Source organism: Pezoporus occidentalis, unplaced genomic scaffold (assembly GCF_034315485.1).
Source record: "Pezoporus occidentalis ecotype Australia unplaced genomic scaffold, CSIRO_AGI_Poc_V1 ctg97, whole genome shotgun sequence".
Lineage (NCBI taxonomy): Eukaryota > Metazoa > Chordata > Aves > Psittaciformes > Psittacidae > Pezoporus > Pezoporus occidentalis.
The window spans coordinates 2,500,379-2,515,893 of NW_026916336.1; the positions used below are offsets into that span (position 1 = coordinate 2,500,379).

The 15,515-nt window shown below is 46.1% G+C and overlaps 1 protein-coding gene across 3 annotated transcripts in view; it reads left to right on the top strand.

Moving 5' to 3' along the window:
• INPP5D (inositol polyphosphate-5-phosphatase D) overlaps positions 1 to 15,515 on the top strand; it is a 53,176-nt gene that overhangs the window by 18,247 nt on the left and 19,414 nt on the right. For all 3 annotated transcript variants that reach the window (XM_062606566.1, XM_062606567.1, XM_062606568.1), the window contains exons 3-5: positions 7,166 to 7,316; positions 9,445 to 9,616; positions 10,870 to 11,010. In XM_062606566.1, coding sequence (XP_062462550.1) covers positions 7,166 to 7,316; positions 9,445 to 9,616; positions 10,870 to 11,010 — 464 coding nt within the window. The remainder of the gene's footprint in view (positions 1 to 7,165; positions 7,317 to 9,444; positions 9,617 to 10,869; positions 11,011 to 15,515) is intronic.

Below are 15,515 nucleotides of genomic sequence, written 5' to 3' on the forward strand. Positions count from 1 at the left end.
CTCTGAATTCCTCCCCTTGCCTCTTCTCTCAAGCCCAGTTCCCCTGTCAGAGACCCTCTAGCTGAGGTTTACCCAGTATCCACATTGCCCTGCCAGCTTGCAGGTTCCAACCACTTACTGCAGTCCATTCCTTTACCTCAAACCACTTACTAAAGTCCATTCCTTTCCCTCCATGTCACAGGATTCCCTTTTTCCTCAGCCACACACTTACTCCTCTCCATTTGTACTCATAGTCAGCCCTATTTCTCCCCAGCCTTGGGTGTTGCATTCAAAATAGAGTATATTCCTGGGTGGCTTGTATTTTGGGAAATGGCTGATTCTCCCAGCTGTGATTCCTGTCTATGATCCCATTCCTGTGAAATGCTCCTGAAATTTCTTAGCACAAGATTTGATCTAAAAATAAGGAATGTTTTCTAATAAAACAAAGCTGAAACATAACTAGGTTGCTTTAAAATACTTGTAAAAAGTAATTTACCAGGACATCTAGTTCTAGGTCATGCTTGCCTAGAAAGGTTGGAGCAGATGATACTTGAGGTCTCTTCCAACCTGGTATTCTATGATTCTTAGCTCTTACATTCAGCTCTTCAGTGAAATATAAGAGCTTGCCTACATGAGAGCCAAAAGTAGATTTAAAAATGCCATTAAACTTCCTAGCTAGAAGACAGTCTGGGAGACAACTTTTTTCCAAACTGGGAAGCCTAAGAAATTTCTTTTCAAATCTAAAAGGAAAAAAGTTCCTGTCAGGCTTTCGCACCAAAGCCGAATGACCTGATTTTCAGCTCCATCTAAGCTGGTGGGTATTCCAAGAATTTCATAACTTTGAAAACTCATGGACTGGTACTGAAATGCCTATATATGGGTTTGAATACCTGTTTAAAGGCACTCTGATTAGAACAGATTGGCCTTAAGCAATATAACCAGATGACCAGTTTCCTAGTTCCTCCTTGGCTCAGGAAAGGAAAACACTTCCTCTTCCTTCTGAGGGCCCCAGACTTCCTGTGCCATCTATTTATACGATTGTTGTAATGAACCCCAAGTTAACCACTTCCTTGCCTGGCCTAGTGTAGGCTTTACATCTTTTCAATCTCCTTTCATTTTATGTCTTTATACTCCAACTGCAGCTTCTCTTAAAGATATGGTCAGAGCTGCTTCCCAGCAAACCCATATTTGGAGTATCTTGGTGAAGGTTTTCTCTTGGCCAGTGGGCATTGCCTGGAGATAATGAAGTAGAGGAGACTTGGGTTGTGTCCTTTTTACACCAGATGTAAAGGAAAATTGTATCATCTCAGCCATACAAAAACCTGTTGAAAAGTTTAGATGGGTGAATTTGGAAAGGGCATTGCAAGATTTGACAAAAGACTAGTGATTAAAGGCTTTAGTTGTACTTTTCATCATGAAGGCAGGATCAAGTTGTAGCTAATTGCGTTAAACCATCGTACAGTGAGTGTACAGAAGGTGGAAGGGAAATTGGTAACTCGAAGGACCTGCAGAATTCAGGGCAGTTTCTGGAGGCCAGGAGACACCAGGACATCCTGTGGGAAAGGAGGTCTCCAGCCAGAAGGGCTGGAGTCAGAAGATCTGAGAGTGCATGGTTTGTGATGTAGTTGAAATGGCTGGGCTGGTCATGACAAGCATGGTCATGTTCATTTTTACCAGTCTTCTTCAAGGATACAGCAGGATCTGGACAAAGAGGCAGCATGCAGATTTGCCAAGGGCTTCCTTAGGGGCAGTGGTGAGGCCTTGTGAGGTCTCTGATCCCAGCGTTTGTCCTGTTTTCAAGCTGAAGCTGGACCAGCTAGCTGGGAGAAATGCCTTTGTAGGGTACTCAGCACTGAAATGCTGAGGGACTTCCTGCACTGAGTCCCTTGAGGGACTTCCTGCACTGCTGGTTGCCATCATCTTCATAAGAGAATGTAAAACTTGTAAGACTGTACTAGTTTTACAAGTCTCCACATCGAACCAGTCCCTGGCTTCGGAGCTTTCCTTGTAAATCACATTTTCCAGCTCTTCCCCATGCCCATATTTTTTCACTGGGACACTCTATGGTATTTCTACATGTTCCATAAAAAGTGGTGCCCTAGGCTGGACACAATACTCCATCTAATACCTTATGGCACCAAGTACAGCAGAAGAGTTTCTTCCTGCATCTCATATGACACTCCTACTAATAGATGTTAAAAAGGCAGGCTTTTTCTAATGCAGTTTCCTACTTTAAAATTGCTACACAGCCTCTGATTCATTATTATCCAGATTCCTTTGTGCAACTCTGCTGTTTTACAGGCTGTTCCCTGTATTGCATATGTTCACTAGGTGTTTCCTTCCCGTATGTCATGGCTGTGAGCAGTGCAAAACTGAGGTACCAGCAGTGGTGGCATGGAAGGAGAGCCTGCCCTCCATCCTGTGCCAGTGTCCCAGGAGCAGTGTGAGCATGGGTCTGGGGGATATGTGTGTTGCCGTGGAGATGACACTTGCCATCCACATTTCTAATGACTTGAAACAATTCACTTGGCAATTAAAACGAGATCTATCCTGTGATAACCCTGAGGAAATAGTTACTAAATGACAGCGGGAAGGGGGCGGGAAGTGGATTTCATTGTTGCGCTCTGCTCGGGTGGCTCCAGCTTGCTCCGTTTGGTTTTGTTTGCAGTGCTGTGTTCTGCGTCTGCTCCCTCAAAAGCCTGAGCAAGTTGGCATAAAGTTTAGGCTCCATTTTGCCTCACTCCTGTCATCCAGCGTGGTTGTCTTAAGGACATCTATTCAGAGAGCACCATCAGTCCAGTTTTCACTAATGCACTCTGCAACCCGATGTGGAGTGACTCAGTGCCAGTATGCAGCTATCCATCACTGCTTTTCCTTCCCAATCTATAAATCTTTGCCACAAGTTCAAGTGTGAAGAAAGCGCATGTCTCAGCTACATGCTGCTTTCCTTGCTTGCTGGCAGTGCAAATTGTTTGACCAGCCTTCAGGTAGGTCATCTAGACATGAGTGCTAGCTGCAACATCACTGAATCAGGTTTTCTGTGTTAAATGATGCTACACAGACATCATTTGATGAGCACAAGTAGTGCTAGGCTGGAAACACATGGCTTGGGGGATAGTTATATTGTGCTGTGGCTGGTAGCAAAGTTACAGGCTGTTGGATCTTGGAGGGCTCACACAGCACTCATCACTAGTGGTATCTGAGCACCTTGCAGTCGTGCAAGATCTTGCCTTTACTATTCTCTCCCCCAGTTCCAACAACATATAGTATTTGCTGTGCCTCTGTGCAGAGGGACGCAGAGCAAAGCAGTGTTCCCTGCTCTGTTGGGCAAGTGGGGAAATTCTGGGGGTGCCCTGAACCAACAGGAGCTCATTTCATAGTGCAGGCCAACAGGCAGAGAGGGTTGTTGGGCACTGCTTTGTAGTGGAGGGTCACAGCCCTTCCCGCATGCTTCCTCTTGAGGTCCTTGCAAATAACAACAATAATACAAAAGAAAGTGAGTGAGAATAATGCAGCAACCTTTGCTTTCAGGCTCTGAAATGTGTAAAATGTGAAAAGCTAATGTGTAGCAAGGCGGTGCTTGCTATGGCTTTCGTGGGGCAGGGCAGGGCCCTCGAGCTTCCCCAGTGTGAGCAGGTGCTGGGCATGTTTGAGGGTCCCCATACTTCCCTCTGAGCTTGGCCACAGATGGTTCCCTGTTTCCTTATTGCAGCTCCCACTGTCTCTGTGCAGCTGCTTGGGACACGTGTCAGCTCCCTGGTGAATTTTGTCTCAACATATATGAAAATGCCATCTTTTATTTTTACTCTGTGCTATGGGGAGTTGGTCCTTTCTATCCTGACTGGACTCGGGGAAGGTGTGTTACTGGAGGAATGCAGACTGCCTCTCTTTGGGAGTGAGTGGCTGGATCTGGGTGAATGCAAAGCCCAGCTCCTCCTCATGGCCACAAATACCAGTTGAGAGAGTAGATGGTGGCATTCAAGAAAGGTGGCTGGAGATGGTGGGAAAGTACTACGGTAGAAAGGATGCATAATAGTGGGGCTGCTGTGCGTGTGCATCCAGCTACCCTGCACATGCGCTGGGCTTATGGCCACTCCAGGGAATTTGAGCAGGACCACGGGCTTTGGTCAACTCTTGAAACATGGTGCAATGAATTAGAGGAAGGAGGCCTGTTACAAAATGCTCCTTCTTCTGGTTACCACAGAGACCAGCCCAGTTTTAGAGACTGAACTATCCTTGGCAGCAAAAAGTGCTAATTCAGCCTTTCCTCCCACTTACATCAAGGCTCCATTTGACCTTGAAAGAGCTGTGCAGGACAGTCCATCTTCTTGCAGGTGCCCTGGGAGAGCAGGAGCTGAGAGCTAAAACAAGGCTGAGAAGACAGTGTTTGGGCACTGAGGGTGGGAGCGATGTTGTGCAGGGGTGGGATGGAGGAGCTTCAGGGACAGTCATCCATCAGGGAGATATGGGAGAGCGGGAAGACAGTGTGGTCTTTGGAAAGTGAAGTAGGAGTGTGAAGACAACTTTGGAAAGAGGAGGAGCCGGGGTAGACTGCAGTAATTCAAGAGGTGGGAGAGCACCGATGGCAAAGTTTTTCTCCTACAAATGTGCGGATGGCAAACCCTGACAATCCTGTTTACCTTTGATGTGTTTTCAGGTCCGGAGTGTGTGCTCTGATAGGGCTGATGCCTTTTTCCAGGTACCCTTTGGGATAGCTTAGGGCAAAGCAATCCATAAAAAGCATTGTTTCCCATGTCAGTCCATCTATGGGTGCTGTAGGTGGTGAGCAGAAGGCAGCCCAGGGAGGTTAAATCCAGAGGATGAAGTGTGGTAACACTGCCATGAGCTGGGCACAAAGGCTGAGTGTGCTGCCATCCTGCAGTCAGTGCTACTAACAGAGCACTCTGGGCTGCCAGGGGGGACTGCTGGTCACAGCTGCAAAATAATCACAAAAATTGGGATTTTGGAGCAGAGGAAGGTACTGCAGGAAACATGAGCAGAAAAACACAGAACGGAGCTATTCCAGGTCCATCCCAGTGCAGCACCATGATTGCAGGATCCTTTCATATGGTGGATTAGAGCTGAATGCATTTTCCTTGATGGTTTTCCCTGATTCCCAGCCTTCAGAGTAGGCATCAAGAAGCAGAAGAGCTTGGGAGAACCAAGACACTGTTTGCACTGGTTATTGTAAACCATAAGTCATTCTGATTTTGCTGAGGCTGTGCTGCTCTAGCCAAGCAGGATTTGGCCTATGCTGTTATGGTAATGTGAGGTTTTAAGCAGCAATTTGTTTCACTACCTCTGGCCTCACAAAACAGGTGTTTGCCCAAGCATTGCCTTCATGCTGAATGCGACATTTTCCAGTGTACAAGAATAATAGATCTTGATGAACGCAGGAACACCCAGGAGACAGAAAAGGAGCCTGTACAGGCAGAGCTCTCAGAAACATCTCACACGTTTTTTACAAAAATGTGCCTTTAAAGACATGTAAGTGTAGTTAAAAATGAAAGGTATTTCTGATGCCAGGCCTGAGGGCACTGAAGGTTTCAAATGCAGTTCAGTATTGACAGCACTGTCCTAATTTCTGGCTGGAGATTTTGTTCTTTAGGAAGAATTAAAAGGAAATGTTGTTGTTGCTAGGACTCACTGAAGATACTTTTCTGTGTTGTGCTCACCATGAGTAATGCTCTTGGTTTTGCAACATTTGCCTTTTAAACACAAACTGTTCACAAACGAGACTGGACAAACACAAATGGCATATAAATAAGCTTGTTAAAACTTTGTGTATGTTAATTTTTACAGCCAATAATTGCAATCCAAAAAGAAATTAAAATACCCTGCCTGTTAGTCAGGCAGAATGTCTAAAGTGTGGCTGTATAATAAGTTACTTCAAATTGGAGGCAAAGCTTTCATTAGTTATTAGCTAGCAGTGTTTCCTGTGCAAAATCTAGCTTTATGCATGTAAAAGAGTACAAGTCAAACCTGCCATTAGGGTCATCAGGTCTTCCTTTTGATTGCCTGCTGCTGCTGTATCCCGGGTTGTGAACAGCTCCTAGTGTTAATCTTTTAAGTCAAGAACAGTTTTGTGGGGCTGGAAAGCATCTACTCTGCACTGTTCTGCCCTGGGTCCTTTATGGTTTGCTGCATGTGTAGTTAGGGCTTTCTTGGGTTGGTTTCTCTGGGAAAACCTTGCATTCACAAAAACAGCACCGCACTGGGAAGAGCATGCCCTGGGAAGAACAATCAGAGCTTTGGTTACATGTTGCTGTGGGTTTGGATGGTACTTAAGTGCAGTTCTGGCGGTAATGCAGAGCTCTTTCTTTTGGTCAGGAGGTCTGTGCTGAGCCATGACAAATCATTTATCAGTCTTTGGTAGGGCGCTTGGTTGAAGCAATGGACAAGGGCAGCATGGATGGCAGCTCTTCCTGCCTGGTGAATCCAGCAGATTCACCATTTGTACCAATGCGTGGATAGAACTGCTCTAAAGCTTTACCTCTGAAGACCTCTATAAACGTCATATCCCTGTGTTTGCCCTCTGCAAGTATCCATTTCCCAAGATGAGTGGCCAGGGCTGTGCCAGAAATGGATTTAGTCACAGTTAAAATTCAGCTGGCAAGCTCAGTGTCATGCATGATGCATTCACAGTCCTGGCTGCGTCCGAAACCTCAGCTTTCTCAGTGACAGTACCTTGCTAGCTTGTTTCACTTGAACCTAGTTCTGAGCCTCTGAATCCTGGAAGGGATGCTAATACCCAGCTTTAGACATGTTTATCTTACAATTTCACAGAAAAATTCATCCCAGATAGTACAAAATGTAATACAGTCCGGGGGGGTTGCGCTCATTAAAAGAGGGAATGCAAAAAAAGACTTTGTTTTTAAAGTCTTCCTTTGCTTTGAAGCCAAGCACACTGAATCAAATGAGAGAGCTCTTCCATTTGGCTTCAGTGAATCTTTGAGGTTGCCATCTTTGCTCGCTCTGGCTGGGACATGTGTGTGTATATCTGTTTCTGTTTGTACTGCAGGAGTCCTTCTGCACAGAGCCTGTGGTCAGGTGGGCACTGAGAGCTGGGCTGGCTGACTACAGCAGTAGTGGGGTTTTCTTTATGACTTTGTTTTTCCTTCTGTGAGGAGCATTGTTTCTGCAGTAGGAAGTCCCATGCCATGATAGCGTCTGTGTTTTGTTTCAGGCATCAGAGGGTGTTCCTGTGAAGTATTTTGAGAACTTGGTGGAACTGATAGAGTTTTACAAGAAGGAGAACATGGGTCTGGTATGGCACCTCAAATATCCAGTGCTAAGGGAAGCAGAGGAGGCTGCAGATGAACCAGAGGAGGATGCTGGTAAGAAACCCATGATGTGACTTGGTGATACTTGATACTGACCCTTGATACATCCTCTGGACTGGATATACACAGTGCAGGCAGGGGGGTTACAGCATGTCATGCAATAAAATGGAGCAGGGTGTAGAGAGGCCTGAGCTGGCAAGACCTTGAGGCAGCGAGTCCTCATGGCTCTGGGTTTGTACTGCATCTGGAGCATCTGTTTAGCACACCTGAGGGAATACATTGAGACTCTTTGCGGTATATTGTTATCACATGCAGGGCTGAGTAATCTGTGGTCCTTCATTTGGACTCAAGATGGTTTATATCCAGCCATCTCACATGTCTCTGTACCCTTCTCCCTGCACTGCATCTGTAGGGCCACTGTCTCAGCAACAGAGATGCTCCCCTAGAGAGTAGAAGCACATCTCTCTGCAGCTGCTGCAGGTCTTGATTCATCTGGAACTCAGGTCCCCTTATCTGCTCTAATCCAGAGGACATGTCTAACAACCATAACCAGAGGGTGCAGATCTGCAGTGGCAGACAGCCTAACTCTATGTATAAAGGAAGATGTATGATGACGAGGTGTGATTGGCATCATCCCAACTATTTTATACGAAATGTCACTGCGGGTTCCTGACACTCACTGGTCTTGGATCGTTCCTCAGATTTTTGCTGGATCATCTCTTAGATCTGTCATTGTTCTCCTTAATCCCAGGGGAAGGTCATACCCACAGAGCCATCCTTCCTGTCCTTTCTGACGTCTGTCCGAAAATGATGAGAGTTCCAATAAAACTTGTCTGAGGGACTAGTCCCTGTGACTATGACCCATAGTCCCTCATAGTCTGCCTGTGACAGGCAGACAGGCGTGTGCACTAAAGCAGATTTATGTGCCTATGTGCATTAACGCAATCCAATGGATGTCTAATAGGACTGGAAGATTTTGGTGTGCAATTCTCATGAAGAAACAGAACAAGATTTTGCAAAGCTGCTCAGGAAAGATGTTCCTGGTTCTTGGCCAGCTGCACCAAGTCTCCAGCTTTCATGGTTGGAGGAGGGAACTACAGCAAAAATAATACACAGAGAGGCGAGCAGCAGGGAATGATGTTCTAGCCAAGACCGAGAGCCTTTAGATGAAGAAATACTAGCACTGGAGCTGGGCTGTTCATGTCTAGGATTTAATTTTGTTAAGGTACTTTGTTGCCATCGTGCTGGAGACAAGTAAGGCCAATAGATGTCTGGCCACCTTACACATAGAATTGCAGAGGTGGAAGATGAGCACCCTGCAGATGCACAACCCAGCTGTGCCATTGCTCAGTGCTGCAGTGGCTCTGTGAATCACAGCTTCTGCCCAGGAGCAATGAATCAGTTTTAAGTGTCTCTTTGTAATGAAAATGTCACCATTAGGAAATGACCGAAGAAAACCTCACAACTCAACCAGCTACATACAGCATGTGTAACAAAGTGTTGGAGCAATTGCTATGAAAAGAAAGACAACCATGAACCATGGCTAGGATAAATGGAGATGAACCCACTCCTCTCCCAGGAGAGGAGAGTATGCTGGGCAACAGCATTACAGAGCAGGAAAACCATTTGTGCTTCCAACTTGATGCCCTAAAGACAAAGCAGAATGCTCAGCCCCTCTGTATTGGATTATGGGTTCTATATTCTCCATCTGTGTTTGCTTACTTTAGCTGTTCATTTCTTTCTATTATCAGCTTCTGGTGCTCTTTCAATCATGCCTCTCCACCCCATTCTGCCCCAGTGGCAGGTCTGGTAATGATATGGATGAGGTACATCTGTGTTCCCTGAGCATTATATTCAAAGTAACTAATTAACCTTCATAGTGGCTGTGCAGATGGGAGAGTCAAACTGACTCGGATGAGGTTACACTGCCAGGCAGAGGCGCACACTGCTTGTACATGAAGCCTGGCAGCTCAGCCCGCTGGTCTCACACCACTGACATCCCCGAGAACAGGGCTGGGCCAGTATCAAGCCCTGAGCTTTCCAGCTCTGAAATCAGAGGCAGTTCAGAATGGATGGTCCCTGCAGTGACTGCCACTGTGGTACAGACTCTGCCCTGCCTATGGGTGAGTGGATCAAATTGCCACGCTGGGGGTGACTCTGCCTTTCCCTTCCTCCTTGCCAGACCTGGTACCCATGCCTCCTATCCTTCCCCTGCGCAACATCCTCATGACATTGCCAAGCAGCGAGACAAAGGAGGTATCTTCTCTCCCTGAGAACTCCAAGGTGGCAGATGTTAACAAACTGTCCCTTTCCGAGACACTACTCCAGCGGCTGCAGCACCAGGACACAAGCAGGTGAGGATGGATGGCAAGTCCCAGGGCTGCAGAATCAGCCTTCAGCCCAGCACTGTGCTTTCTGGGACTCTCTGTTTGGACCTATTTGATTAGTGAAACTAATTATTCATACTAACAAATGAAGAACAGAATAAGATCTACAGTGCACTGGCTATTCTTGACAGTCCAGCTGTCATCTAGAAAAAATACTTTTTGGAAGTATTGAAATCACCAATAGACTTTCTCCGCTGAGATATAGGTTTCTAATATAAAAGCTGGTAATATTTGAGAGAACTTGTTGTATTAGCTATGCACCTAAACTACAGATTGTATCAGAAAGCACCAGCCAGCTGTCAAAAATAAGCTTGTGTGTGGATTTCCAGGTACTCGCTGATTTACTGCAGCTACAGGTCTGACTCACATTGTCCCACCTGCTGTCAAATCTGGACATGCACTGAAGTCTTAGAGGAAGCCACGTGACATTTAATGACTAGATTTAAAAGTAAAATGAAAACAGAATCAGAAGGCATGGCTGTTAGCAGGGCAGTGAGAGGCTGTGAGCAAACAGTGGTCATGTGTGGCATCACAGGACCTGTTGTGGTGGCTCGGTAGCACACTGGGAGAAATCCAGTTTTGTTCAGCTGCCTGCACCATTTCATCTGCATCATCAAAGCCAGCTGGGACCTCCTGCATTTATCAAGCCACAAGACAGCACATACAGTCTGCCTGGTTCATCCTTCCCTGCGGGGCTGGAGTCCAGGCACCACAGCGACAGGGAGGAGAGCATCCCATTCAGCTCTATGGTCTCAAGCCCATTAGGACGGTTTTGAATTGTTTGGAGTAAAACCTTCAAAGTGGGACTTGGTGAGGTGAAAGGGAGCCTTCTTGTCCCCAGAATCCCTGAGCTGCCATTAGCAACCTCACAGCAGCCTGGCTTCACCTGCCAAGTCTAATGATCCCACAATAGTTTTGGCAGAGCTGGATATCAGAAGACTTCTGACATAGTAGCTCAGCAGTCACAGAAGAGAGGATTTGATATGGAGAAGGAGGAAGAGGAGAAGATGTCACCAGTGTAGTAGGGAACCCATGGTTCAGTTCTGAGAACTGTGTATTTACACTGAAATCCAAGGCAAATTGCTTCCCATCTGTCTATATAAGCAGTGGAAGTTTCAGAAAAATAATAAAGCTGTCTATATTAATAAAAATAATAAAGCTGTCTGACATTTGGGAACAGAGGGAAGAGCTGGCTTTTGACCTGCCTATTTCTTTCACAGTGTCCCTGATGAGCATCTTAAGCTCATCCAAGATTACCTGCGAGCTCACATCATCAGTGACTTTGAGATGGTGCAGACTGGCTCAAGCAACCTTCCTCAGCTGAAGAAACTACTTGCACTTCTTTGCAAAGGACTCTTCAGGTAACTGGAGATGGTTTTTCAGAGTTTAATGTTGTGACACTGTAGTCTAACGCAGGTTCCATGTGCATGCATTCAGAACCTGTATTTCTGGCACAGGAAATTGGCTTACCCTCAAAAACATTATATTTAGCTCTCATGACCTGTGATTCTGGTCCAAAGCTGTGAAATCTACATAAAAGAGACAGCTCTGACAGTGAAGTTCCCCTGTAGGCGGTTTCGGTCGGTGGAGCATTGTTTTTTTAGGGTTTGTTTAGAAAGAAACAAAACAAAAAATGCTCTAATGTTTAACTGCATAATTTGGTAATACAGAAGTGACACCCACAGAATTGTCAGGCAGGAATCGTTTATGGAAACAAGCACATACTGGTGTATAGCTATGTTTTAAACACTGATTTTTCCTTCCCACTAATGCACTGTGAACCTGGGGTGATTCCAATGATGTCAATGAGGTCCAGCTCAAATGAAAAGAGAAACAAGCCTCAACTCTACTGATTTTACCTTTGCTATTTAGAGACCTTCTAGGTCCCAAATAGGTAAACTCCAATAGGGAACTAAAACCTTGCAGAGCTCCCTCTTTCTCCAGTGGAAGGATGTGATTCCACCACTACCACCACCACCCCACCCCCCCTCCCTTGCTGCTTGTAAGCAAAAGAGGAAGTTAATGCATACTTCTGCAAAGACCTTAGAGCACTCTACGGCAGAGGGCACATAGTTCCACACTTGTATCTGTGGCTTGCAAAATCCTTCTCTCCAGTGTATTTAGAAGTGAGGCTGGTAGTGCTAGTGGCCCGATCTTGTTTTCCTAGAGCTCACCAAGGCTGAAAAGTGGCCTAAAATGAGGGGTGTATATTACTGATTTGCTTGGTTTTAACCCATGGAAGAAAGGCAGGGAGTGAGTGAGATGCTCAGTTGCTTGGGACCACGGTTGCTCCTCTGAAGTGGTGGTCACTGTGCACGTTTTACCAGGCAAAGGGGAGGAATATGCAGTTCTGTTCCTTCTGTGAGAACCCAGCTGCCCACAGGCAAGCCCCTGGCACGACTGAGGATGGGCTTGTGCAAAATGCTGCCTTTCCTCTGCGCCCTGCTTGGAGGTTTTGCTTCTCTACACCCACAGAGAGGGAGACCCAGGTGGCTTGCTAAGAATAAACCTGAACAATGGAAACTAAAATCTAATGAAATCACAAGTGAGAGTTTCGTGTTAAGAAAATACCTCCACTACTGCTGTTATGGTGAAGGCTGGCTTTTTCCATTTCCCACGTAACTCCTCTTCACCTTATCTGAGTTTTACATCCCTGCTCCTCAGAAATGCATATGGTATGGCAAGACAGAAGACACAAGAGGTTCAGAATCCGTTCAAGTATCATAGAATCCCAGACTGGTTTGGGTTGGAAGGGACCTTAAAGCTCATCCAGTTCCAACCCCTGCCACGGGCAGGGACACCTTCCACTAGACCAGGTTGCTCCAAGCCCCGTCCAACCTGGCCTTGAGCACTGCCAGGGATGGGGCAGCCACAGCTTCTCTGGGCAACCTGTGCCAGTGTCTCAGCACCCTCACAGGAAAGAACTTCTTCCCAATGTCTAATCTCAGTCTCCCCTCTGTCAGGTTAAAGCCATTCCTCCTTGTCCTGTCACTACATGCCCTTGTATAAAGTCCTTCTCCAGCTTCCTTACCAGCCCCTTTAGATAATAGAATGTTAAAAGGTCTTCCCATCCCTTCCGCAGAATTTTCTCCCCATACCTACAGTATTTCAGCGAGATGAAGCTGCCTTCTCAGTTTTCTTATGAAGTCCAGAACTGCAGCCTGTTTCCCGTCCCAGATCTCTCTGAGTAATCTCTCCTCCTCTGTTCGGATTGTCCCATGGATGTCTACCATCCATTGCTTAGCCTTAGCTGACTAATAGTCAGGTGCTTGGGTATCTTATTGGTTTCTGCAGCCTTAATCTCCAAGGTTATCTGGTTTTTAGCTTACTTCCCTTATTGGGCTTCTGAACTCTCAAATTAATCAGTGGCATTACCTAAATTTAGTTTTTATTTACCTCAGCTTTCTTCAGATTCACAGGGATTCCAGCCAAAGGTACAGGTAATTCCTAGGCTGCTGCTCAGTGGCTGTGTCCTCTTGTTCTTAAAAATGTTCAGTTTCATTATTTTCACAGTATTTCAGAACAGGTTAAACAAACAGACAAGAAGAAGAAATTTTAATTGGCACAGCTTGGGCTGATGCTCCTTTGAATTTCCTGGCCCTGCCAAGGGTTCAGAGCGTACAGGAGGACACTTGCTGTGGCTGTTTGTGAGCCACACTGATTTACTGTGAATCTGAGGTTTTGTGATGCTGTGTTCTGGCTTCTCCCTATCTCCCAGAGCCCAGCTGTGCCACCTTTCAGAGCTGCTCTCAGACACACTGCCATCACTGTGAAAAACGAGCATCCTGATGACTTTTGTCTGACTCACTCCTGCATTTTGATACCAGGCTGTGGGTAAATACTGACTGCCATTGCTAGCAAGGTAGAGGGGATGTATACTGGAGCTGCTCAGTGGTTAGGAGAAGAAAAGAGCTTATAGTGAACCACTGGGTTTGGAGAGGAGTTGGGCTAACTGTTAGTGAACAGTCTGTTCCTTTTGCATTTTCACATATTACCCATGGGCAGGCGCAAGACCCATTTCTGACCGACAAGCTCAAGCACTGCTAGCACTGCTAGGCCACAGCAGACAGGGAAGGCAGTGGTCTAGTGGTCTTGAGATCACTTGCCCTTACCCTCCTCATCATTGATCCCTGGTTAATTCAGCAAGGACCAGACACCAGTGTGCATCAGAGACACTGAAAGCTCACTTTAACTCTGCTGGAAGCTATCATTACCTTCTAGGGCTCGCTATGGCCAAGGGAGTCAGGACAACCATGTCACATCTTCTTATCAGAGCCTGAGGGACAATGGAACAACCTCTGTTGGGAGAGGCTGTTCGCTCTGGCAGCTCATATACTAAAACCGAAGTAAAACAGAGACTTTTAAGGCTCATGCATACTTTTGTGGAGCACTGCTAAAATAAATTGGGTCCCCTCTAGGGACTGGAAAACTGATTCATGGAGAGCTTTGTGCCACTGCAGCACACAGTGGGGACTACCCATGCAGGTGGACTTTGTTCAGAGTTTAATACCAGCTTTAAGTGAAAAACGCTAGTACTGGCCTAGTCAGCCTGCTACTGTCTGGAGCCATGATTTGGTCATCTATCACTACTCTGCATGCTTCTGTTTATTCTCCCTCACTGGATAATTTGTACATAGAGCCTTTTCAAGCACTTGTGATACCAGCATTTGTGCAATTATATGTGTACACACAGACCTCTGACACTTCAGTGATGATCACTATATTTATTTCCTTTGTTCTGTCAAGAGCAGAAACCAAATGGAGTTATCAGTGCAACTAAAACCACCCTGTGGTTTTGTTGAGTTTGATCGCCTGCACATGGTCTTCCCCCATCCTCACGTGTGCTACATGTTGCACTGTACAGTAAACAGAGGGCAGTTTTCCCATGAGAAATCATTTCTGAACTGCTTCAAGCAGCTGCTGCTCTCTTTTCAAAAGATGCCCTACACTTCCTGCACTCTTGGTCTTGTCCTTCTGTGTGCCCCATAGCATTTCATGTCTTCATTTCATCTGCATCTTCATTTCAGTCTGAATTTTTTTCAGACTGACGTTTCAAATGTCTTTAATTTAGGCAATTAATCAGCCATGGTTCAGCACCTAGACAAATATCTAATCTTCAGACAGTCAGGCATACTTTTACTTTGAAGCACTTTCTCCAGCAAACAGGGCATAAAATCCGGTCCATTCAGGCTTTGGAAAGGGAAATCATCTATATCCACTGTTGACTAGGCACAATGCAAGCATCCTAGTGCTGCTCACCACCACTACCTTCCTTTTGACCTGTGCTCCCTGGCTGCTCTTTCCCTGATAAGTCCTGTCATTATCACAGCATGGCTTCTGTGCCAAATTCATACAACAGTGTTTTGACAAATGAGCATCCTGTGGAATCTAATTGGGAAATGCTAAAGGAGTCTTGTAACCCACAAACAGTTCCCATTCAGGAGATTAAAGGCTGGCTTTTCCACCCCCTTGCTGTGTCCAGCCCCTCTTTGGCATGTGAGCTGAAAATCTGAAAATGAGTTTCCTCTTTGTGCAGTGTCCCCAGCATCCTGCATCAACATCAGCAGCTGCAGAGACCTTTGCAAAACTGAGCTGCTCCCGCTGCTGCAGCCTTCATAGACACCAAACCTTGCTGGGCATTGAGATTTCTAAGTGAACTTTGGTGTGTGAGTTGGCATAGTTATAGTGATGCTCCATCCCTGGCAGTGTTCAAGGCCACGCTGGATGGAGCTTTGGGTGACATGATCTAGTGTGAGGTGTCCCTGCCCGTGGCAGGCGGTTGGAACTGGATGATCTTAAGGTCCTTTACAACACAAACTATTCTGTGATTCTATGACACTTGCAAGAGCAAGCCTGATGTGAATGC